The following is a 24,574-nucleotide window of genomic DNA, read 5'->3' on the forward strand; positions in this document are numbered from 1 at the left end:
AAGAAAACCCAAAACCAAAACCAAAACACAAATCCCACAAAACAAAATAAACCAACCAAACAAAAAAATTTCCTGGAAAAAAAATTTTCCATTGAACAATTTACTTAACCTCTCTGCATCTTAATGTTCCCATCCATGAAATAAATAAATAACATTAGATTTTCTTTAATGTCCCTTAGAACTCTAAAACTCATGACCTGTTTGAGAATTATTTTCTAGGCAGTGGGGAACTAAAGTTGTAACTTGTATGGGGTAATCAGTGCTTTTTCCCAGGGTGCTAAGAAGGGGGTCATATTCCCTTCTCCATGGTGGCTTCCATGCCCACACCTCACCTGATCTTTCCCTGTTGTCTTCTGCCAGCTCTCACTACACCACATGATATGACCACCCATGGACCCCAATCTCTGCTGAGTCCCACTGCCATGACACTGATCTCTCAGAGTCTCCTCACACACCCTATGGGAGCACAGGTCAGAGTCTTCAGGGGACAAGTGATAACATGGTCCCTCTCTAGGCATGCCTGTCTCTGAACTCCAGTCATATTGTCTGTCTTCTGTGCTGCACATCCTCCCCCAGCCCACAACTGAACAGCTCCATGAGGAACTGCTCAGTCTATATGGATAGAGGTGACACATAAAAATGTATAAGTAGATAAACTGGAGTTGAATAGCTAATTTCTTGAAATATGATGCCTAGGCTCTTTTTTTTCTTGCTTTTGACTTTTTCTTAATATTTCTTGTCTCATAGAGTTATTTGCTTCTATTGGGATAATTCTAATTTTCAGAGAGTTTTTTTGTACCTTGAGCAAGATTTTGTCTCTTTTGTTCCAAACTATTCTCTTTCCAAATCTTTCTTCCATAACTTTCATTTCTTTTTTCCGTTTTCCCTCTAATACTCTCATTTGCTTTATAAAGTCATGTTTTTTTTGCTCTTTAAAATGAAACAAAACCAAACCAATGTAACGATTGGAATGACGCCACCTGCTGGATACTTACTGTAGAAGAGTTCTGCCCATGAAGCGAAGGTCTTTGAGGGCAAGACCAGGAGTCTTTTCTTTGGCGGGGAGGAAGTGACGCAGACTAGTGGGAGGAGGAAGGAAGAGACTGGCGCTGACTCTGGGTCTCTTTCCTTTGGACTCTGGTGGAGAGGGGAGCTAGAAATGTGCTCTCCCTTCAATAGATAGGAATTTAGGCCTTTTTCTCTCTCTTTACCAAATTCTTATTCTCCTTAATAAATGCTTAAAAGTCTAACTCTTGCTAAAGCTTATAATTTATTGGCGACCACTCACTAGATATTCTAGACAGACTAGCTAGAATTTTAGCCCTTAACAGATGGCTGACCACGAAGAGGAAAGCTAACCCTCAGTCTTCTTCTGATCTTCTGGTTGGGTAAGAAATTTCCCCTCCCTCTCCCTTTAACTGCTAAGTACTGGTGTACTGGCTGTGTTTTCCTTTAAATTTTTTCGAATGGACCTTTTAGACTCCCTAATTATCCTATTTTTGATTTTAGTCTGTTTAACCAGACAAATGGGAGATAAGATCATGTTAATGCTTTGTTTTTGTGGATTTTCTATTTTTCTTTTTATTTTTGTTAAAAGAGCCAGCAACTTACTCACACAAGGAAATATCTCTCCCTCTCCCAACCATGCTTTTTCAGAGAAACCTGAAGAGATTCCCGCAGCTTTTCCCAGTTCTAACAGTAATTGTTGCTTTAATTTTGCATGCCTGGAGGCAATGACCCACCCTCTAGAAGCTTTTAATCCCCTAGCACCTGGAGGCAAAGTGGGGGAAGAGGAATCCAGGCCTGAGTTCAAAATCAAGTCTGATTCAAATTGCTCTGGTCCCTCCCCTCCTCTCCAGACCCCACCCTCTACTCCTCCCATGGCCAAGCCCATTGCTTCCCCTGCCTGGGAAGTCCAGAGATCTGATGCGCATGCTCAACTTTCTCTAACTACATTTGCAGCTTCAGGCTCAGCCCTTCCCCAGGCTGGCTGTGCTTCTGAGACAACCTTAGAAAGCCCTTTAAATTCCAGATATGCTCGTTTTGTTCATAATTTTGCTAACCTGCTTTTGTCTTTAATTAGTAATATTATAAAGCATTTGTATGGTGAAAAGACTGACAGACAATATAGAGGGGTTAAAGAAGAAAAACTTAAGCTGAATAAGAATGACAATCATCAACATAGTTCAAGACTCTGCTTCTTTTGCCATGGAAGGGTATATATTTTACAGAAATGTAGAAGTAAGCAGCAAGGTATTGATATGAGTATTGGGGATTTTAGATATCGGAATCAAAAGTGTTCTGAATTCACTCAGAGTGATAGTATCAGTTCAGAGGTTACATAGGATTTCTATGCTATTACATATACATTTTGAAATTAATGGTATGGGTTTATTTTCATAGAGATTTTCAGGCTTTTGAGATTGTGTCTTATACTTAGTTTTTAAAACAAGGAGAATATTTGTAAAAACTTTTTAGTCATGTGATCAAGTTTATATTTTATAATACTCTTATTAATATTAAATTCATGCTCATGTAGATTTCCTTAGTTTGAATTTCACTGTTTTTTATTGTTCCATGTGTATTTTCTTCTATTCATTTATCTAATTTTAAAAAATTGAGAGATGGTTTTGATTTTATTATACAATGTTAATTCTAGGAGTATTGTGCTCCCATATTCTGAGTTGTTTGTTTTTGTTATTTTTTCTCAACTGATTATTTGATCAAACTCTTTAAAGCATTTCCCTGGCAAATTGGTTGCCATGGCAAGTGTAAATTGATTCTAGAAGTATTATTTTTGATAAGCATATTCCAAAAAAAAAAAAAAAGAGGGGAACATTTGTAAAAGTTTTCTCTTTTCAAAAAAAAAGTTTTCTCTGAGATTCTGTTGTGCTTTAACTTATATTTAAATATGTTCTGATTTTTCACAAAAGTGATTGTATACTAAGTAAAAAAAAAGGGGTATTATTTGAAATTGTTGCATAAATATATATTGTGTCAAGTCAAGTCAAGATGTGTCAAGTCAAGATGTATTCACATTTTTTGCAATCATTTATTGTCCTCAATTTTTAAATCCATATGAGACTTGGATTATGGGAACTTATCATTTAAGACATTAATTGCCTTTATTCTGAGTTATCAGATGCCAGTTGGCCAAGATGCCATCCAATCACAAGAGGAATACATGCAAAAGCAGACACTGAACTGTCACATGAGGGGAGACATGCATGAAGTCAAGGTATGGCCGAGGGAACGGCTTTTGACTAATGTTGAGGTTGGATTCTCTTGGTTTAATATTTTATTTTCTTTTTCCCCACAATATTGTACAGATGGCTGGAAGTATTCATCCCACCCATCTCACTTCTACACCTGGCTTCTATGCTCCCTCCTATATGCCTGATGCCATGGACATCTCAATCCCATGTATCTGATTAAGTCTGACTCAGTTTCCTCCAATATGTTCGGTGGCATGGACATATATTCCATCCACCTATTTTAGACCTGGCATACTGCATGGGCAGTATATATTGCTCAAGTGTGGGAATGCTCATATCCCATCATTTCTCTGTTCTTTTATGGTAACCCCCATAATTATCTCAGGTGTCATGATAAATAACAGTGTTGAATTTGGCCTTGACATCTGTTACTAATTATATTAGATTTTAAATTTCTCATAATGGCATGAGGATAATTAGGCAGATGATGCAAAAAGTGATGAAACAAAGATAAAAATTATTTTTAAAAATTAATATCGCAGCAATTGTCTTCTCAATTACCCTCCATAAGGGGGGGACTATAGTAATATTATAATTTTAGGGAATGGTTCAATTTTTGTTTTATTATATGTTTCATGTGTAACAACTAAGATTCTGAATTCCCTTAGAAATGTTTTTGAGAACTTTTATTGTTTGATTTGATTATTGACAAAGCTATTTTAAAGTTGTGTTAAGCTCGATTTTGTAGGAAATTTTCCTGGCTGATTACCAGCATCCACACCTCAACCCCTGAAAAGACTTCCATTCCACGACTACACCTAGAGGACTTCTGAGAAAAGACTTTCAGAGACTTTAAATGAACAGTTTTGATTTGTTGTTTTTGTTGGTTTTTTTTTCTCTTTCTGTTATAATATACACCATCTGTAACATGTATTCTCTGCAGAGGCCCTCCCTTTGCAAGACCAATGTCAAAGCGTCGGTTCATGAGGACAAAAAAAAAAATCACCCCTCTGGACAAAACTTTCCTCTCTTCCTTTTCTATATTGTTGTTCACATATTATTAGTTAGCAATAGTTATTATATTGTTTTTACTGTTCCGTCAAGGAAACATTTTGTTTCTTGAGGAACAACAGGGGGGACTGTAACGATTGGAATGACGCCACCTGCTGGATACTTATTGTAGAAGAGTTCTGCCCATGAAGCGAAGGTCTTTGAGGGCAAGACCAGGAGTCTTTTCTTTGGCGGGGAGGAAGTGACGCAGACTAGTGGGAGGAGGAAGGAAGAGACTGGCGCTGACTCTGGGTCTCTTTCCTTTGGACTCTGGTGGAGAGGGGAGCTAGAAATGTGCTCTCCCTTTAATAGATAGGAATTTAGGCCTTTTTCTCTCTCTTTACCAAATTCTTATTCTCCTTAATAAATGCTTAAAAGTCTAACTCTTGCTAAAGCTTATAATTTATTGGCGACCACTCACTAGATATTCTAGACAGACTAGCTAGAATTTTAGCCCTTAACACCAAAATTATTTCTTCATCTCTTATGGGAATTTCAGCTGGACTTGTAGTCAACCTATGTTTTTTGTTGATGCTTTGGTTATAGATGTTTTAGAGTATTATCCTCTGAGTTTGTGTCTTGAACATTCTTGTCACCATTAACAGTTCTATTTAGTTTAGGATTTTGTTGTTGTTTTTGTTGTTTGTTCGTTCTTCCAGTTTGTTCTTCTTGACTTTAGACTTTACATTAGGGCTGGCTTCTGCACGTTTCTGGCAGAAATGTCTTGGTAGAACTTTTGTCTTTTGGATCCTTCTACTGTTTTCTTGGGTACTAGTTAGTCTATGACCTTAGGGACAGTTTGGGCTAGATACTTGCAAGCTTTTGATGTCTCCAAAGTGGTATGATCCAGGGCAAAGTCTAATCACCATCTTCCTAGTATAAATTCTCCAACTTCCTGACCTGGGTTAGGGTCTGTTGTCTTGTCATGTTGGCCAGTATACTCAGCCCCTACCAGCTAGCTGGAAAATTCCAGCGGTTGAGAGTGACAAAAATGAAGGCTGCCCATCGGTCTGGGATCTTGTCCCTGGTTATTCCACTGTAGACTTAATAATGGGCTAGAGGCATGATCTGAAACCTTATTTAGAGTCATATGGTTGCGGCTTGCCTCTGAACTTGACCCTAGGTCAGAGTAGTCTGTGACCAGTCCTTACCCTAAAACACCACCCCTAGGTACAGGTTACGGCCTCAGTCTGCCCTGCAGTTAGGTAACCAGCCACAGTGGTATCAGTTAATAATGATTCTAATGACTTCATAGGATAGCTGTTCCCCAGTACAGGTTGGGGACATCTTCTTGTCCTTAGATACAGACTTAGTCCTTTTTTAGTCCCTGAATGGTGGAATGCTCCATGAAGCACTTGTGACATGCAAAATTAAATGTAGCCACCTTATTTCTGTCCCAAGCGTAGGGAAAATTAGCTGGGGTTTATCATATATTTGCTACTTAGAAATTAAAGGATACTGTGCCAGTTTTGGGGCATTAAACATTGATTAAAGTATATTAATTATTAGTAAAGAGAGCGTGAGTGGCTCTGAAAGATAGGAAAGCCTAGAGGATCTGTAGGAGAGAGCAGAGAAAAAGGTGCCTTCACCTAAGAGTTTCAGGCCAAAAAGACAAAGTTCCTGTGCCTGTGAGAGCAGAAGCTACCTGCGGGTCCAGAAGAGAGGTGGTCCCTACACACCACTCCAAGCTAATTAGCCAGCAGTCCATGAGTAGAATGTGCTGAGGTCAGAGTTCAGATCCTCTGGAGGGAACAAAGCTTTCAGGTAGGTGTGGTTTTGAGTGAAGTAACTTCCTGACTCTGGGCTGACCTTATTAATAATTTTCTCACACACTGTTGGTCATGCCTTGTGCCCAGTATCCACAGACCTCTCTGTCTGTTACTCTATGCTGACCTGGTCTGGAAAAATAACTTGCTGTCATTTTTTTTTTTTCTTGGATTTCCCAATCAGGAATCAATTTGGTACATTTTCTAGAGCTTGGCGAAGACCGCATGGGGGAAAGTTTGACTGTTCCTCCTGTTATTCTGCTATCCTGGCTCCCAGAAGAGTCTAACTTTTGAAAAGAAACCTCAAAAAAAACAAAACAAAACAAAACAAAAAACAAAAACAAAAACAAAAAAAAAGAAAAGAAACCTCAAATTGGGCATATTATTTGGGGGTTTTTTTTGTTTCTTTTTTTCCCATGTAAAAAATAGTATTTTATTTTTTATAATTATAAATAAAGACAACTTAAAAATTAATAGACATTTTTAGCTAAAGTTTTTAGTTCCAAATTCTATCCCTCTTTCCCTTCCTCCTTTTTCCCCTCCCTGAGGTGATAAGCAATCAGCTATAGGTTATACATGTACAATTATGTAAAACATTACCATATTAGTCATTTTGTATAAGAAAACTCAAAAGAAAAAAAATATAGTGAAATATAGTGTGCTTCAGTCTGGGTTCAATTAATATCAGTTCTTTTTTTGGAGATGCATAGTATGCTTCATCATTAGGCCTTTGGGATTGTCTTGTATCATTGTATTGCTGAGAATGGTTAAGTCATTCATACTTCTTCATCAAACAATATTGCTGTCTCTGTGCACAATGTTCTCTTGGTTCTGCTCACGTCACTATACATCAGTTCATATAAGTCTTGCCAGGCCTTTCTGAAATCATTCTGCAGCACATTAATATTCCATCACACTCATATAGCACAGCTTATTTAGCCATTACCCAATTGGGGAGCATCCCTTTGATTTCCAATTCTTAGCCACCACAAAGAGAGCTGCTATAAATATCTTTGTACAAAAAGGTATTTTTCTCTTTTGGGGGAATGGCAAAGACAATTTTTAACATTCATTTAAAAATGTGTTTGAGTTCCAAATTTTCTTTCTTCCTCCTTCATTACCCCACACTCCCATATGGTAAGCAATCTAAGTTATTTATGTATAAACATGTAAAACATATTTCTATATTTGTCATGTTGTAAAAGAAGAAACAGGCCAAAAGAAAAGAACCATTAAAAAAAAAATAAACTGGGGGCGGCTAGGTGGCGCAGTGAATAAAGCACCGGCCCTGGATTCAGGAGTTCCTGAGTTCAAATCCGGCCTCAGACACTTGACACTTACTAGCTGTGTGACCTTGGGCAAGTCACTTAACCCCCATTGCCCCGCAAAAAAAAAAAAAAAATTAAAAAAAAAAACTGAAAATAGTATGCTTCAATCTACATTCAGACTCCATTAGTTTTTTCTCTGGATGTGGATAGCATTTTCCATCATGAGTCCTTTGGCCTTGTCTTACTTAGGTAAGTATATTGTTGAGAAGGGCTGAGTCATTCATAGCTGATCACTGAACAGTGTTCCTGATAATTTGTATGGTGTTCTGGTACTGCTTACTTCACTTTTCATAGATTCATGTAAACCTTTCTAGGTTTTTCTGAAATCCAAATGCTTGTCATTTCTTAAAACACAATAGTATTCCATTAAATTCATATGCCATAACTTGTTCAGCCATTCCACAATTGATGACCATCCCCTCAATTTCCAATTCTAGTTTGCATAGTTTCATATGATACCCTAGTTTAATACTCACCTTATATTAACAAAATATGTTTGTAGTTTTTTTTTCTTTTCATTTTCATTTTCATTTTTTTTTTCTTTTTGCATGGCAATGAGGGTTAAGTGACTTGCTCAGGGAGGGGAAAAAGGAGGAAGGGAAAGAGGGATAGAATTTGGAACTAAAACACAGCTAGTAAGTGTCAAGTGTCTGAGGCTGGATATGAACTCAGGTCCTCCTGAATCCAAGGTCAGTGCTTTATCCACTGCGCCACCTAGCTGCCCCTAGTAGTTCTCTTAAGTAATAAAAGAATCTTTTATAAAATATTACATTATTATGAGTAGTATTTCATTAAGATGCAAATTAAATTGGTCTTCAAAAGGTGAAAAAGGAATAGAGAATTTTTACTTTGACTCTCTTGCCATCTGCTAAAAATGGGAGGACTCTGTGGTGCTTTCTCTTGAAGTTCCTGAAGAGGCAAGGGATACCTCTCCCCAGTAGCATCTATGACTGCTGCTCACATATGATAAAGAGGCTAAGTGCTCATTTAGGTAAGGCTGTTTCAGGATCTCAAGGCCCTGTCTACCACTCAGCATAAGTGACTGAAGAATAATCCTGAGGTCAAGGTTTTCTGCCCTGGAAGCATCCTTAAGGGTTTGAGAGGTTAGCAGTTTCTTCAGGGGCAGTTAGATGGCACAGTGGATAGAGCACCAGCCCTGGAGTCAGGAGTACCTGAGTTCAAATCCGACCTCAGACACTTAACTTACTGGCTGTGTGACCCTGGGCAAGTCACTTAACCCCAATTGCCTCACTAAAAAGAAAGAAAGAAAAAGAAGTTTCTTCAATAAGAGATGAAGGGAAGAAGGCATTTTCCCAAACAACATCATTCTTGGAGAAGATAATCACTAACAAAGCTGAGCCTAAGCCTGGGCCTGACTTGGTAGATAATGAGGATCTTCAGAGAGCTATTTAGACAGTGCAGTGCCAATGGCTGTTGAGCACTCCTATAAAATGCTTCATACTTTGGTTTTGTAACTTCTATTGTACTCTTGAGAGAGTGCAAGACTATTTATATGTTAATATATCAAGTTTTAGGTCTTTAGCAATATATGCTTTTGAATCTTTTAATGGATTAAGTATTTCTTTTAAATGGAAGAAATAAAGAGCTGTTGATGATGAAGATAGTGATAATGGTGGTCACCTGGGTGGTACAGTACATAGAGTGCTGGGCCTCTAGTTAGGAACACCTGAGTTCAAATCCAGCCTCAAATTCTTACTAGCTATGTGACCTTGCATAAATCACTTAACCCTGTTTGCCTCAGTTTTCTCATCTGTAAAATGAGCTGGAGAAGGAAATGACAAACCACTTCAGTATCACTACCAAGAAAACCCCAAATGGGGTTTGTTGTTTACAACAAACAACAAGAGTAGGGACCAGAACCAGGTTGCTGTTACATATTTAAAGGAACGAGTAGAGCAGTGAGATGAAATAGAGAGGATTGGGTAGAGGATACTGGAAGATCTTTTGGAGGTGACTACAATAGTTCAGGTGGGGGATAATGAGGGACTGGATGGTTGTAATGGGATAGTTGCAGAGAGGATATTTGCAATAATATGGCAATGATAGTATCAACAGAATTTTATAACTAGTTGCATGTAAGAAGTGAAAGAAAGAGAAGTTTAAAGATAACTCCAAGATTTTGAACACTGGCAGTTGAGGATATGGTGGATCCATACCAGAAATAGTTAAATAAGAGGGAGGAATTTGTTGTGGCAGAAAAGACTGTAAACAGGATGTTTTAGTGTTGTATGAACAGCTAAGTTACCAGGATGTGTCAAATAAAGGGATTGGCTTTGGAGAATCAATATATCAGAGATAATTCTATGTGCCTTTGCTGAGTACAACAAACAAAATACAAACTAAATCAAGGATATTTACCTGAAGTCATAGGAAGAGAAACCTTTGATGGAAACACCAACATGTGATCCAGAAAAGTAATGACATAATCCAGTTTGAGCTTTAAAAGAGTATTCTGAATCTCTCACCAGTCTTACCTTTGTCTAAAAGAAAAAAAAATCACACTAAATGATTGACCTGAAACCTACAAAAGATCTGAACTTTAAGCATAACTATTATTACAACAGCATAAATCGTAAGATTTAGACTTGGAAAGGAATTTGAAGGTGACGTCATCTAAGGTGTCCATTTTATAGATGTGGAAATTGAAATCAAGAGGTGGTGATTTGACTGAGGTCAAACAGGTAGTAAGGGGTAGAGTTGATTTTCAAACTCAGGTTCTTAGACTCTAAATTCAATACTGTCTCTTAAATTTAGGTCAATTTCATTTGTCAAAATAAATGACCCTCAACTTTGTTACTATGATCTTCTTACTGTTCCTCTGACCTTTGGTTCCTTTTTTTTGGGGGGGGGGAGGGAGGAGGTGGTGAAGGGGATAGATCTTAGTCTGACCACTTTGTGATCACACCTTTCTGTTTCTCTCGTCCTTTCCCCTTAATCACATTCAATGTGGTAAAAACATCTATAATAAAGGTCTTGCTTCCGAAGTACATGGGGTAAGGCTGTTCAAAATTTCAGAATGTTCATTTGAAGAAGGTGAGTCAAAGCTTTGTTCTCCAGATCAATGAACAGGTCAAGCATTTACTTTATTCATTGTCTACACTGTACCCATAGAACTGTTTTCGATTATCTTGCATTATAATTACTATGTTAATAATATACTTATTTTGAAGGCACCATGGTTTAGGGAAAAGTATGCTGGACTATAATCTGAAGACCTTTCTTGACCTTTCCACAGCCTTGTACATTGTTAATCACCATTTCCTCCTAGATATAGTTTTCCCCCCAGGTCTAATTAATACGGCACTTCAAATATCTCTGCTTGAGAACTCAGGGGGAAAAATTCAATTAACTAGCTCAAATATAAAAACTCAAAAATGGAAGAGACCTCAGAGAGCATCTACTCCAACCTGTAGCTTCCAAAGTAATCCACAGCTCTCATTGTCAGAAGTCTTTCCTTTTATTCAGACTAAATAGGCCTCTCTGCAATACCCATCTCCCACCTTCTTCTCCTAGTTTTGTATCTGGAGTGACAAAAGACAAATATTCCCTCTTCACATGAGCTGAGTTTCAAATACTTGAGGATGAGCTAGTACTTCTCAAACTCTACCCTCCACAATTTTCTCTTATCTATTTTTGGGAATTTGTGGACTATAAATTTAGAACTAGAAGAGACCTTAGAAGTCATTACTGACTCTAACAGCCTTGTTTTGTTTTTTTCTTTGAACAAAACTTTTTGTCCCCAGTTACATGGAAAGAAAATTTTAAACTTCTTTCTTTTTTTTTTTTTTTGTCTTTTTGCAGGACAATGAGGATTAAGTGACTTGTCCAGGTTCACCCAGCTAGTGTCAAGTGTCTGAGGCCAGATTTGAACTCAACTCCTCCTGAATCCAGGGCCAGTGCTTTATCCACAACTCTCATTTCTTTTCCCGATTTTTCTTCTCTCTTTTATTTGATTTTAAAAAACCTTTTGGAGCTCTTCCAAACTCAAGGCTTTTAGGGCCCGAGACCAATTCATATTTATCTTTGAAACTTCACAAGCAGGCATTTTGACAGTGTTGTCCTCTTTTGACTTTGTGTTTTTATCCTTCCTGTGGCCACAGTAGCTTTCTGTGGTCATGGTTCTTTTGTGTGTGTGTGTGTGTGTGTGTGTGTGTGTGTGTTTTGTTTTGCTCATTTTCCAGACTATTTCATGACTTTTCAAGTTGAGGTCTGTTCCTGAGGTGCTAGGGGGCACTGTTACAAGCTTCATGCACTAGGGTCTGGTTGGCCATTGGTCTGCTGTGCTGGGGTCTTTGGGCATGGAGGTTTACCAGCTGCACCAGGGTCAGGAGGCCTCACAGCTGGTCTGCTGTGCTGCTGGACTGCTGAGTCGGGGCCATGGGGCTTCATTTGCTCACCTGTACTAGGGCTAGGCTTGCCCATACACTGGCTGCACTGGGCTGCCACTTCCAAATTCATTTGGAAACTTTTTTTTTTTTTTTTTTTTTGCGGGGCAAGGGCGGTTAAGTGACTTGCCCAGGGTCACACAGCTAGTAAGTGTCAAGTGTCTGAGACTGAATTTGAACTCAGGTCCTCCTGAATCCAGGGCCAGTGCTTTATCCACTGTGCCACCTAGCCGCCCCCGGAGACAATTTTAAAAGTTATTTGGTGGGCATTTTGGAAGAACTCAGGCAAGTTCCTTCTGTTTCTCTGCCATCTTGGCTCTGCTCAACAACCTCATTTTATAGATGAGGAAACCAAAGTTGAGAGATGAAGTGATTTCCCCGGTACAACTCGTAAAGCATCTGAGGTGAGACTCAAACCCAAACCTTATTGACTCCAAGTCCAGCACTTTATCCATTAAGTCACAGTCTTCCGGACAATATCCAACTCTATCCATCCTTCCTCCAATGTGTTAGGAAGTCGCTGGGACTGGACTGAGATCCCAATCCAGACATAGTCTGATCAGAAAACAGATCAGGAACATTGCCCTTTCCTGTGCTCTAGAACTGGTGACTCCACACGGGCAATAGGCAAACTGTGTAAATTAGGTTAATGAAGAGAAAGTGCAAAGTGTTTGCATTTTTGTTATGTATAACCAAAAAAATATATAGCAGTAGGAATTCATCAGGAGAAAGCTAAAAAATGGAATACCTTATTTAGCCAGTTCAAGGCATTAACAGTAGACCCACCACTGCATCCAAAATTGTTGTATGAACAGTCAATGACTTGCTGGACACTTAAGTCTTCCAAAGACTCTCCTTTGATTGCATAGGCAGATTCGATTCCACCCACAACACTGAAGGCCCAACATCCTCCACACTATTTAAAAAAGAAATGAAAGAAAAGAGTACTATTTATTACCAGAGAGTTAGCTCTACACATATCCTGAGCAAAAGTAAAGTTGAAGTTGGCCTACCGAAATTTGCCTCATGGCCTATGCATGGTAATAAATGATTTTTCCTAACACCAGCCATTCATTGGAAGCACACTATGGGTTACACACAGACAGGCAATGTCTGCAAATAAGAGAACTGGGCTGGGGTTCCTAATAGATTTGGTTTTGCCACTACTCGTGTGACCTTGGGAGAGTTGCTTAACCTCTTTATGGCTATTATTTCCTCTTCAGTAAAATGTTAATAATGTTTGCCCTATGAACCTCATAGGACTGACAAAGAGAATTGAGAAATGAAAAAAATTCTGGGTCTTCCACTATAGTTTTCTTTCTTGTTTGTTTGTGGGTTTTTTGTTTTTTTTTTTTGTGGGGCAATGAGGTTTAAGTAACTTGCACAGGGTCACACAGCTAGTAAGTGTCAAATGTCTGAGGCCACATTTGAACTCAGGTCCTCCTGAATACAAGGCCAGTGCTTTATCCACTGTGCCACCTTGCTGCCCCCCATTATTTACTTTAAGGAAGAGGTTCCAGGCCAATAAAAACAATAGGTGTGGGGTGGTGGGAAAAGTATTGACTCCATTATCACATATACTACTTGTGTATGTAATCCTTTTTTTGGGGGGGAGGGGTACTTTCTCCTTGTGTAATCCTAAACAAATTACTTAATCTACTGGGACTTTAGTGTCCTCAGATGCAAAATCAGGGAGTTGAACTAGATTGCCTCAGAGGTTGCTTCCAGTTTTCAATTTTCTTCTCTGCTTGTGGCATGTCTTGCTGATTTAGCTTCTTTTACTATGTATCTCCATTCTATCAAAGTTTAACAACTTCATTTATTGGAGTCACATGCAAATCTTTGTATAGATATACTGTACGCAATACTTTAAGAGTAACCAAGATTTCATTAATGTTGGTACTCCCCCCTTCCTACAATTAATAAGCATGCATGCACATACTTCCATATGTCTGGCACATATGAAGTATACACACATATATGTATGTATGTGTAGCTGTGTGTATACATGCATACACACACATATACACATATAGCATATGTGGCAGCTCAGTGGCTCAGTGAATAAAGCCCTGGGTCTGGAGTCAGGAAGACCTAAGTTCAAATTTGGCTTTTAGACACCAGCTATGGGACCATGGGCAAGTTCTTCACCTTTGTTTGACTTAATCCACTGGAGAAGGAAATGGTAAACTACTCCACTATCATTGCCAAGAAAACCCCATGGGAAGCATGGGCATGTTATAGCCCATGGGGTCAAGAAGAGTTGGACACAACTGAATAATAACAACAATATGTATACATATCTATATAGAGCAATAGATATATCCATAGCTATTTATATAATCTACATATATATCTATATTTATCAATATATCTCTATGTATAGCCATATCTAATATCTCTAGATCTATACTTAGATATCTATCTATCTATCTATCTATCTATCTATCTATCTATCTATCTATCTATCTATCTGTCTGTCTGTCTGTCTATATGTAGATAGATCTAGGTAGTGGGAGAAAATAATTAATAATCCTTTTTTGGGGGACTCATGGATCAGTCCTTCACCCCCACTTCCCCCGCCCCCCCCCAGCCCAAATCCAGAAAATCAGTTCTTCTTGAGAAACTTCATCAAATTTCATCTGGGACAAACCCAGGGGAGCAAAAGAAATGGAGACAGATACTTTTGTCTAGATGTCTGAAGGACTGATGGGATTAAACCACACCTAGATAATGAACTTTTCCCTAAGCAGCTTGAGTGAGAATTTTTTGCATTCTTTTCCCTGATGTCATCCCTAGAGTTCATTTTAATGTAGACCACCTTCAAGTCATGTCAACCAGTAGAGCTGAATGATGCTAACCAATTAGATTTGTTTGATGAATAATGACTCAATTAGTTTTGATCAATTTATAATGATCCACCTCCATCAAAAGAGGATAAAAACCCTTGGAAAATGCCACACAGGATCTTCTGGGTCTCTCTTGACTCTCAGAGACCACAAGGTCTCTCTCTCACTCTTACTCTCTCTTGGCTTTCTGGAACCACATTGTCTCTGTCTCCCTTGCTCTCTCTAAGGTCTCCTTGAGACTACACGCTGATTCTCTGGGAGACCACATGGGTCTCTTGGGGGCTTTCCCCCTGTTTTTGCTAACTGGCATGCTGAAGCTCTCTCCCTGCTTTCTCTGCCACATGGCCTGAGATCATGAGAAGTTATGGAGACATATGGACAATCCTTTACTGGTATAATATTGATAAATTAATATATGCTTACTCAAAATTGGTTTCTATAGTATTGTTTTTCCCATGATACAGTAGCAATCTAGTGATGTACCAAAGTTATATCTATAGCTGTATCTATATCTATCTATCCATAGATACATAGATCTATAGATAGAGGTCTATCTATATATAGATAGATCTAGGTAGCAATCTAGAGATATAGCTATAGCTATATAGAGAGGAGATCTATAGATATAGATAGATCTATATAGAGATAAATAGATCTAGGTAGAGATTGATATATAGAGATATAAATATAGAAATTGAGATATATATCTGTATAGAGATAGAAATATATTGATATAGGGGTATATCTAAATCCACATCCACATCCACCCCCCCAACACACACACATCTCCATCTCTGTCTCTCTCTTTCTCTCTCTACCTCTACCTCTACCTCTATCTCATCTATATTAACAAGGTAGGAACTATGTTTTTTGAGGACTACATTACCAAATATGGAGAGGCTCATTGCCAATAGATTGCCCCCCCCCCGCCCAGTACTAAACCATGAAATCCATAGCAACCCAGGAAACAAAATAAAATACAAAATAAAAACACAAGGCGGTCTTCAATACTATGAAGTCCTCTTCTGTTTCTCCAATGACTGGCAGTTCAGTAGAAAAGGCAGCTAAGGTGCCAAGACTGAAAATCGTTAGGCAACTCAACTCCAGTGACTCCCCCTTATTTTCAGGATCAAATACAAACCCCTCTTTTGGTGCTCAGCCAGGCAGGCAGTCAGTCAGTAAGAATTTCGTAAGTACATACTACATACCAGGCACTGTGCTAAGCTCTGAGGTTATAAAAAAAGTTAAAAGACCAACCTTGCCGTTGAGCTCATAATCCTAAGGGGGAGGCAGCGTGCGAACAAATGGGTACAAAAAAGAGATGTACAGGATATACAGGAAATAATCCCCAGAGAGAAGAATCTAGAATTAAGAGGTTTGGAAAGAATTCCTATGGAATTTACATTGGGACTCAGAAGGAAGTCAGAGAAGCAGAGAGGTGGGTGAGGAGGCGGAAAAGCATTCCAAGCATGGGGAATGATAGCTAGGGAAAACACATGGAGCCAAAAGATATAGTATGTTGTTCAGGGTACCAAAAAACCCAACATGAAGCAGTAGAGAAAAAAGTGAGCTTACAGAAAGTTTGCCCTGAGATTTGACTGATCCAAATCATCCCAACAGTAGTAATAGATGGAATTTGTATAGCACCTTAAATTTATCAGGGCATTTTATATATATTATCTCACTGAGCCTCATAGCAAGCCTTTATTATATAAATGTATTATAATAAGAAAAAAATTGAGTTGATATCAAACACTACCATCTTATCATAATCTTTAAGAAAATAATTTAGACCTGTGTTGAGGGCATCCTGAAGAAAAATATGCAAAAAGATCAGGCAGGATCTTGCAAAACAGTATTTTACAGCAGACCCTGATGTAATAGCAATACAATGGAATGAAAGCAACAGAGAAAAAAAATTCCACTGTACTTATATTTATTTAATATTTTTTTTAAAAATGACTTGGTAAAGGGGCAGCTAGGTGGCGCAGTGGATAGAGCACCGGCCCTGGAGTCAGGAGTACCTGAGTTCAAATCCGACCTCAGACACTTAATACTTACTAGCTGTGTGACCCTGGGCAAGTCACTTAACCCCAATTGCCTCACTGAAAAAAAAAAGAAAGAAAAAAAAATGACTTGGTAAAGCAGAATGCTACTTTAAAAGCTCTCATCCAAAAGGTGCCTTCTCTGCATATTTTCAGATAATAATAATAAGTGATATTTACATAATGCTTTAAAGTCTCCTAAGCTCCTTATATACATTATCTCATTTGAGTCTCATAACAACTTCATAAGGGAGGTAGCACACAGGCATTCCTTCACCTCCACTTGATAGATGAGGAAGGTGAGGCTCAAAAAGTTAAATGACTTTCTCATTGTCACACATCTAGTAAGCAAGGCTCACCAAAGGTGCTTATCTTTGTCATGGATAATGTCTAGCTCAGAATCCAAATGAAAGATTCCTTCTTTAATGAGCTCTTTGGCATGTTCTTGTTGGATCATTACATTTTGCTGATTGTGTCCAATCTCAAACCACTGCAGCAACTCCAGAATGAGCTACAATCTCTCAAGAGTCTGTACTAATTGTTGCTGTTGTTCATCTTTCCTTCTTGAAGAAGATCAATGACATCAGGAGGGTGATGTCTTGACTTGCAAGTGAATTGGATTTAAATGAGGAAGGTCTGTGCAAAGTCATCAGCTTTCCTCTCTGCTCCAGGGTCACCTGAGTCTGGCGGCACGATACAGATCAATATGACTGTAGATGACCCCCAGGGGGAGACCTTAGCCTATTTAAGCTAAGATTTTTTCCCAGGTCTCAGTTTGTCTGAGGCAATGCCTGTATAGTGATTTAAGGCTAGGTAAGAAATGAGGCAAAAGATAGCCTAGTTTGCCTATTCAAAAAAAAAAAATCAAACTGGGAAGAGAAGATCCTCAGGCTTTCTGGTCAGAACAGAAACAACTGCCATTTATACTCACTCTGAGGCATCAAAACCCAACTAATGACCTAATGAAGCTGGGGCTAGGACCTATTACTGGCCAATCAATGAGAGTCAGACTAGTGTGGGTTTAACGCATGGTCAAATAGTTTCATTTGAATCCTAATGAGTTTTAGCAATGCCTGGTTTTCCAGACATTTATTTAAAGAAATCATAAATGAAACTATATGGGACAAAAGACTTAATTGTCCCAGTTTTTTTAAAATGATGAAATGAATATGTAGGGAAGAGAAAACACAGCTAGTCTATAAACCCCAAGATATCTTGTGGGGTTTCAGTGATCAAAATTTATATTCCTTTGGAAAGAGTACCCACATGTAAGAGTAAAATTCCCCATATAGAACAAGGGAGAGGAGGGAGAGAAGGAAGAAAGGAAGGGAGGGAAGGATGGAAGGAAAGAATAAATGAGGGAGGGAGGGAAGGAAAGAAGGGAAGAAGGAAGGAAGGAGCATTGCTCAGCTGGTCCCCAGTGGGGCAACTACTTCTACTCTATCTCTCCACCAAGGCAAAATCAAATGCATAGAGGTTTCCAGTTTTCCAGACTATTATTTATCTACAGTCTTTCCAGACTGTAATTGTTCAAAAACTATATTTTCACTGATCCCAAGGATCCTCTGTGTGTGTGTATATGTGTGTGTATTATGACACTAATATAAGAATTATTTTCCCATTTTTTAGAGGAAAGGAAGTTGAAGGTGAGAGATTAAGTGACTTACTTGAGGTCATCAACATCAGAGGTCGGATCTGAATGCAGGTCACTTATGCTGCCTCCTTCTACAAGACCAGTATCCTAATTCTGCTCTGGTGCTGACTAGCTGTGAGATCCTAGGGAGAGTACTTTACCCCTCTGAGCCCTAGTTCTCTCACTTATAGAAAAGGATAATATATTTACAGTATCACATTGGATGGCAATGAGGAAAATATGTTTTGAAGTTTAAGCCCTAAAGAAATGTACAATTGTTGTTGTCATCTTTTTGGGGGGTGGGGTGGGGCAATGAGGGTTAAGTGACTTGCCCAGGGTCACACAGCTAGTAAGTGTCAAGTGTCTGAGGCCGGATTTGAACTCAGGTACTCCTGACTCCAGGGCCAGTGCTTTATCCACTGTGCCACCTAACTGCCTCTGCTTCTTTTTTTTTCCCTTTCTCTTTTTTAAAGAAAACATATATTCTGAGTTCCAAACAAATGGCTTGGTGAAAAGGGCACTTAATTTGGACTGAGACATCCCAGGACCATATCTCAGTTCTGCACCTTAATGCCAGTGTGAGCTTTGGGAATTTACAGGACTCACTTATAAAATTTGCTCTTGGTGCTGTTTTTAGTCTTATCCAACTCTTCATGACCCCATTTAGAGTTTTCTTGGCAAAGATACTGGAACACTTTTCCATTTCCTTCTCCTGCACATTTTATAGATGAGGAAACTTTGGTAAAGTTGGTTAAGTGACTTTCCCAGGGTCATATAGCTAGTGAATGTTTGAGGTCAGATTTGAACTCAGGTCTTCCTGACTCTAGGGCCAGCACTCTGTTTGCTGAGCCATGTAGATGACTTTATAAAATGAGGTTACACTAAATGACTTCTTCTTTTTAATTTTTTTTTTTTTTTGGTGAGGCAATTGGGGTTAAGTGACTTGCCCAGAGTCACACAGCTAGTAAGTGTTAAGTGTCTGAGGCCGGATTTGAACTCAGGTCCTCTTGACTCCAGGGATGGTGCTCTATCCACTGTGCCACCTAGCTGCCCTTAAATGACTTCTAAGATTCCTTTCTAGCTGTAGATTTGATAAGCATGTATGTGTTATGTACTAGGAAGATATATAGATAGAAAATGTAGTCCTTGCCTCTAAGATATTTACCATTTATAAGACTTACATAGAAATATAACAACCCCTTAAGAGCCTGGGTACATTTTATAGGTAGTTTTATAAAAAAGAAACCAAAAAAAAAAAAAAGAAAGAAACCAACATGTCAGTATTATTAGACATGAGATAGCTGAATGGTTCAGTGGATAGAGCGCTGGGCCTAGTGTTAGGAAGACCTGAGTTCAGGGGCAGCTAGGTGGCGCAGTGGATACAGCACCGGCCCTGGAGTCAGGAGGACCTGAGTTTAAATCCGGCCTCAGACACTTAACACTTACTAGCTGTGTGACCTTGGGCAAGTCACTTAACCCCAATTGCCTCACTAAAAAAAAAAAAAAAGAAGAAGAAGAAGAAGACCTGAGTTCAAATATGGGCAAAGATATTGACTAGCTGGGTGACCCTAGGAAAATTTCTGAACCTCTGTTTGCTTTGCAGGCTGCTAGATTGCTCAGTGGATAAAGCGCTGGCCTTGGAGTCAAAAATTCAGCCTCAGACACTTAACCGGTTGTATGAGCCTAAACCAGTGACTTAATCTCTGTTTGCCTTAATCTGTTGAAGAGGGAAATGGCAAACTATTTCCAAATATTTGCCAAGAATATGCCCCAAAAAGGGGTCACAAAGAGTCAGAAATGACTGAATGACAAACAATAACATATGCTATGTATGGTGCTAAGTATAAATAAGGGCAAAAATAAAACAATCCCTGCTCTTGAGAAATTTATAATCTACTGGGGGAGACAGCAAGCAAACAACCATATACAAAGAAAAAATATATATGCAAGGAAATAGTCCACAGAGGGTAAGGACTAGCAGCAATCTGAAGGAAGTCAGTGAAACTCAGAGAAGGAGATGAGGAGGAAACGATCCTCTAGGTATACAGGATAGATGGCAAAAGCAAAAATGTCATGAGTTGGACCACGAATTGTCTAGTTAGATGAACAACAAGGATCCCAAGTGTCCCTGCATTGCAGAGTATGTGGAAGAGTGTAAGGTACAAGGAGGCTGGAAAGCTAGGAAGGAGCCAGGTTATTTTGAATGGGGTTTTAAAGCGAAACAGAAGTTTTTATACTTGATCCTGAAGGAAAAGGGGAGTGAGAATCATCAGGAATTCTCAGCTAAACTACTGTTTGAGAAGAATAAATATAGCATCAATGTGTGGAGGCCAAGAGTAATAATACTAAGAGCTGCCGGTTGGCAGAAGTTAGAAGTAGGAAAAATGAGAGAGCATCTCCTGAAGAGGAAGGGTAGAATAGCAGAAACAGCACAAATTTGGAATCTAAAAGCTTGAGTTCAAATCTTGCTTTTGTCACTTATGACCTAGGTGACTGTGGGCAAGTCATTGAACTTTGTGGGCTTCAGTTTCCTCACTTGTAAAATGAGGGGACTGGACTAGATGTCTTTTTTTTTTTTTTTGCGGGGCAATGAGGGTTAAGTGACTTGCCCAGGGTCACAGAGCTAGTAAGTATCAAGTGTCTGAGGCCAGATTTGAACTCAGGTCTTCCTGAACCCAAGGACAGTGCTTTATCCACTGCTCCACCTAGGTGTCCTCTAGATGTTTTCTAAGGTCCTTTCCAGCCCTAAACCTATGATCTGATAAGGATCCTATAAACCTAATCAAAATGGCCACTTATTGGTTCAGTACTTAAAATTATTACTTAGCAATAAATATACCAAGGAAAGAGGAAGCCAGTACTCACCATCTGTTGGTTTCTGACTTTTGTTACCACATGTTTATCCCTCCAGTCAAATCTTATTGGCAAAGGCATGTGTGTGGTTGGCATCTTTAGATCTTTATCATATGTTGGAAGTTGGGAGGGTTTGCTTCTCAAATAGATAGCTGTAAAAGAAAAGTAGGAAGTGAAGAGGGGGGAGGAATCTTGTAAATTTACCTGATCAAAATCTCATTTCTAATAGGAAACTGAGTCAAATTTACAAGAAAAACCTATTTCCCAATTGATAATTGGTCAAAGGGTATGAATAGACAATTTTCAGAGGAAGAACTCTAAGCTATTAATACCTGTATAAAAAAAACCCTCTAAATCATGTAGATAAATGCAAAGAAAACAACTCTGAGATGCTAATTCACACCCATCATGTTGGCTAATATGACAAACAAGGAAAATGACAGATGGTGGAGGAACTGGGGGCAAACATGTACACTAATTCATTGCTGGTGAACTAGTGAACTAGTCCAACAATTGTGGAAAGCAATTTGGATTTGTTCACCAAAAGCATGCCTTCTGGCCCAGCAATATCACTACTAGGTCTATTGTGAGAACCTTTGTATCGAGGGTTATTATATTTATAATAAAGGGACTCCAATATGGCATCCCTTAGGCTAAGGGGGTTCAATTGTCCACAGAAGCACCTATAATTTGTAGCTTTTCACTGTTAACTCTGTATCAGGTAGATAAGGATTGTAGTTTGAATGGATGAACTCTCAACTTCCTCTAGGAGTCATTCTCTTTTTGCTGACTTAGATAGTGAATGCTATTTTTGTTCCCAATATAGAAACTCCTCAAACCTGGGCTTCAGTCAAGCTTGGTATCTATATGTGACCCTGAGAACTTTTCTACCATATCTGGGGCTGATTGGACGGAGTGGTTTGCTATTTCCTTCTTTAGCTCCTTTTACAGATGAAGAAACTGAGGCAAAGAGGGTTAAGTGACTTGCCCAGGGTCACACAGAAAGTAAGTATCTATCTGTGGCTGGATTTTGATTCAGGACTTTCTGACGCCAGTCCAGCCACTCTGTGTACTATGGTGCCACCTAGCTGCCTCTGTTTTTACATAGTATATGTGTATATGCTTTGTTGGCCTGCTGCCTATGCCACAAAACAATAAAGCTTTGATTGTATCACTTTCCTGGGGACCAATTTGTTACAAACCAGGAAACCCAGGTATCTGCTTTAATCTGAGCAGTGAGGCCAAATAAAGTATATATACCCCAAAGAGATCAAAGAAAGAGGGAAAGGACCCATATATACAAAAATATTTGAAGAACCAGCTTGCTGCTGCTGCTTCTTTTTCTCCTCCTTCTTCTCCTCCTTCTCTTCCTTCTTCTCCTTCTTCTCCTCCTTCTCCTCCTTCTCCTTCTTCTCCTCTTCTTCCTCCTCCCTCTTCCCCTCCTCCTCCTACCTCCTCCTCCTCTTCCTTCTTCCCCTCTTCCCTCCCCTCCCCCTCCTCCTTCTTGAAGTGAAAAACAATGGAAATTTTCTACCTCATGTCACTTTATAAATCTGACACTGAAATAATTCACAAAGACAGAAAATTTATTAAAATTAGGAAGTAAATAGTACCATCAGACTATACCTCTAAACTCTTCCGGAAACAAATGAGAAAACTGATTTATTCCATAGATGGCAGAAGTATTGTCACTGGATGAAAACGAATTCAAGTAGTGATGTCTTTTAAGACTTTCCTAGAATTCAGATGAAAAAAAAAAATAACAAAATCAAAGACTAAGTTAGGATTTTAAAAATAAAACTCAGTCCTTCCTTTTCTGATTATATCTTCAAACAACTCAGTTGAAAAAACAATCGTTTGCCTACTAAAAGCTTTGATCTTTGTCTTAAAAAAGTTTCAGACTCTTCATAACTTTATCCAGAGCATTTTTGTGTATAAAAGCTTCTTGTGCAAACAAAACAAAACAAAAAAAGCTTCTTGTGATTTCAGAAATCGAATATCATTTAGTTTGGCCATAGTGGAAACACTAACAATTTATAAATAAGTAGGGATATACTCTGTGGTAACAAGTATACTTTATTGGCTATATGTTAATTTAGTGTCAATTGACTTTTGTTGGCAAATCATCCTTTTAATATGAAAAGCTCTGGGAAAGATATATGTGTTGGATTTATACAGAGAGAAGAGATAAAAATGAGGGACTGTTTCAGGGGAAGTTGTGTTGGGATATCTCTCTGGAAAAGGATAAATAGCATTAACTTTGGACTCCATTAATGTGCATTCAAGATAATCCCATCTGAGCTGAGCAGAAGTGTTCCCTTTACAACAAAGATCATAGATTTAGAATTGGACTTTGGAAGTCATAGAGTCCACTACTGAATTTACAGATGAGGAAACTGAGGCCCACAGAAATTCAATGATTTGCTCCAGGTAACAGAATTAGTAAATGGTAGAGCTAGATTTCTTTCTTTTCTTTCTTTCTTTTTTTATTGCAGGGCAATGAGGGTTAAGTGACTTGTCCAGGGTTACACAGATAGTAAGCGTCAAGTGTCTGAGGCTGGATTTGAACTCAGGTCCTCCTGAATCTAGGGCCTCTGCTTTATCCACCATGCCACCTAGCTTCCCCAGAGCTAGAATTTGAACCCAGATCTTCTTACTCCAAATTCTGAATTCCTTCCAATGAACTACACTTCCTCATTCTCAGAGCAAAGTATGTTTGGGTTATTTTTTTAACATTCGTTTAAAAAAAATTGAGTTCCAAGATTTTTTCCTCCCCATATTCTTCCATAGCCATGTAGAAGGCAACAAGCTAAAAATATTAGTCAGATTTTTAACTACTTTAATAAGATGAGTAATATATGGCCATCCCGGAGCTTGACATTCATTTAGGTAGATGGCAAAGACATTAATATGCAACTAACCTTGTTGTCTAGCACAGATATCCAAAGGCACAGGAATGAAGAGGGCTTAGGATTTGAAGTACTGAGAGCTAGAGCAATGGCTTTTAAAAAAGCTAAGGCAGGCATGGCCTAAGAGAACACACATCTGCTAATCAGACCAGAGGCAGTGGCCATCCACCACATAGCAGCAAATCCTCTAAAAGCCAAAAGCAAGACTCATTTGCTGCTTGTTATTGTTTCACATACATATGCTTGTCCTGTGTTCTTCACCTTGGGTTTAATTTGCTTTTATACTGAGTGTTAATATGCCTGGGACAGAGGGCTTTTTGAAAGAATTCCAAGATCAGACTTCATAAGCTTTTGATTCTGTCAATAGATATTTGACTTGGTGTTCTGCCCACAACTCCCAAGGGTGTGAATCTGTGAACTCTACATGCAGCTCCAAAGAATGGGCTCATCTATGTCTGGAGAGCAGCTGCTAAAGTGGAAAACACTGTTTATCTGTGACACAGAAGGGAGTGATTTCATT

The 24,574-nt window shown here is 38.8% G+C and overlaps 1 protein-coding gene across 2 annotated transcripts in view; it reads right to left on the bottom strand.

Annotated features, from left to right (window-relative positions):
- Positions 1-24,574, bottom strand: part of CTSO (cathepsin O) — a 69,644-nt gene that overhangs the window by 23,527 nt on the left and 21,543 nt on the right. For both annotated transcript variants that reach the window (XM_043973377.1, XM_043973376.1), the window contains exons 2-5: positions 22,772-22,880; positions 21,158-21,297; positions 12,514-12,681; positions 9,739-9,860 (exon numbers count right to left, since the gene is read on the bottom strand). In XM_043973377.1, the coding sequence (XP_043829312.1) occupies positions 9,739-9,860; positions 12,514-12,681; positions 21,158-21,297; positions 22,772-22,880 (539 nt within the window). The remainder of the gene's footprint in view (positions 1-9,738; positions 9,861-12,513; positions 12,682-21,157; positions 21,298-22,771; positions 22,881-24,574) is intronic.

Source organism: Dromiciops gliroides, chromosome 6 (genome assembly GCF_019393635.1).
Source record: "Dromiciops gliroides isolate mDroGli1 chromosome 6, mDroGli1.pri, whole genome shotgun sequence".
Classification (NCBI taxonomy): Eukaryota; Metazoa; Chordata; class Mammalia; order Microbiotheria; family Microbiotheriidae; genus Dromiciops; species Dromiciops gliroides.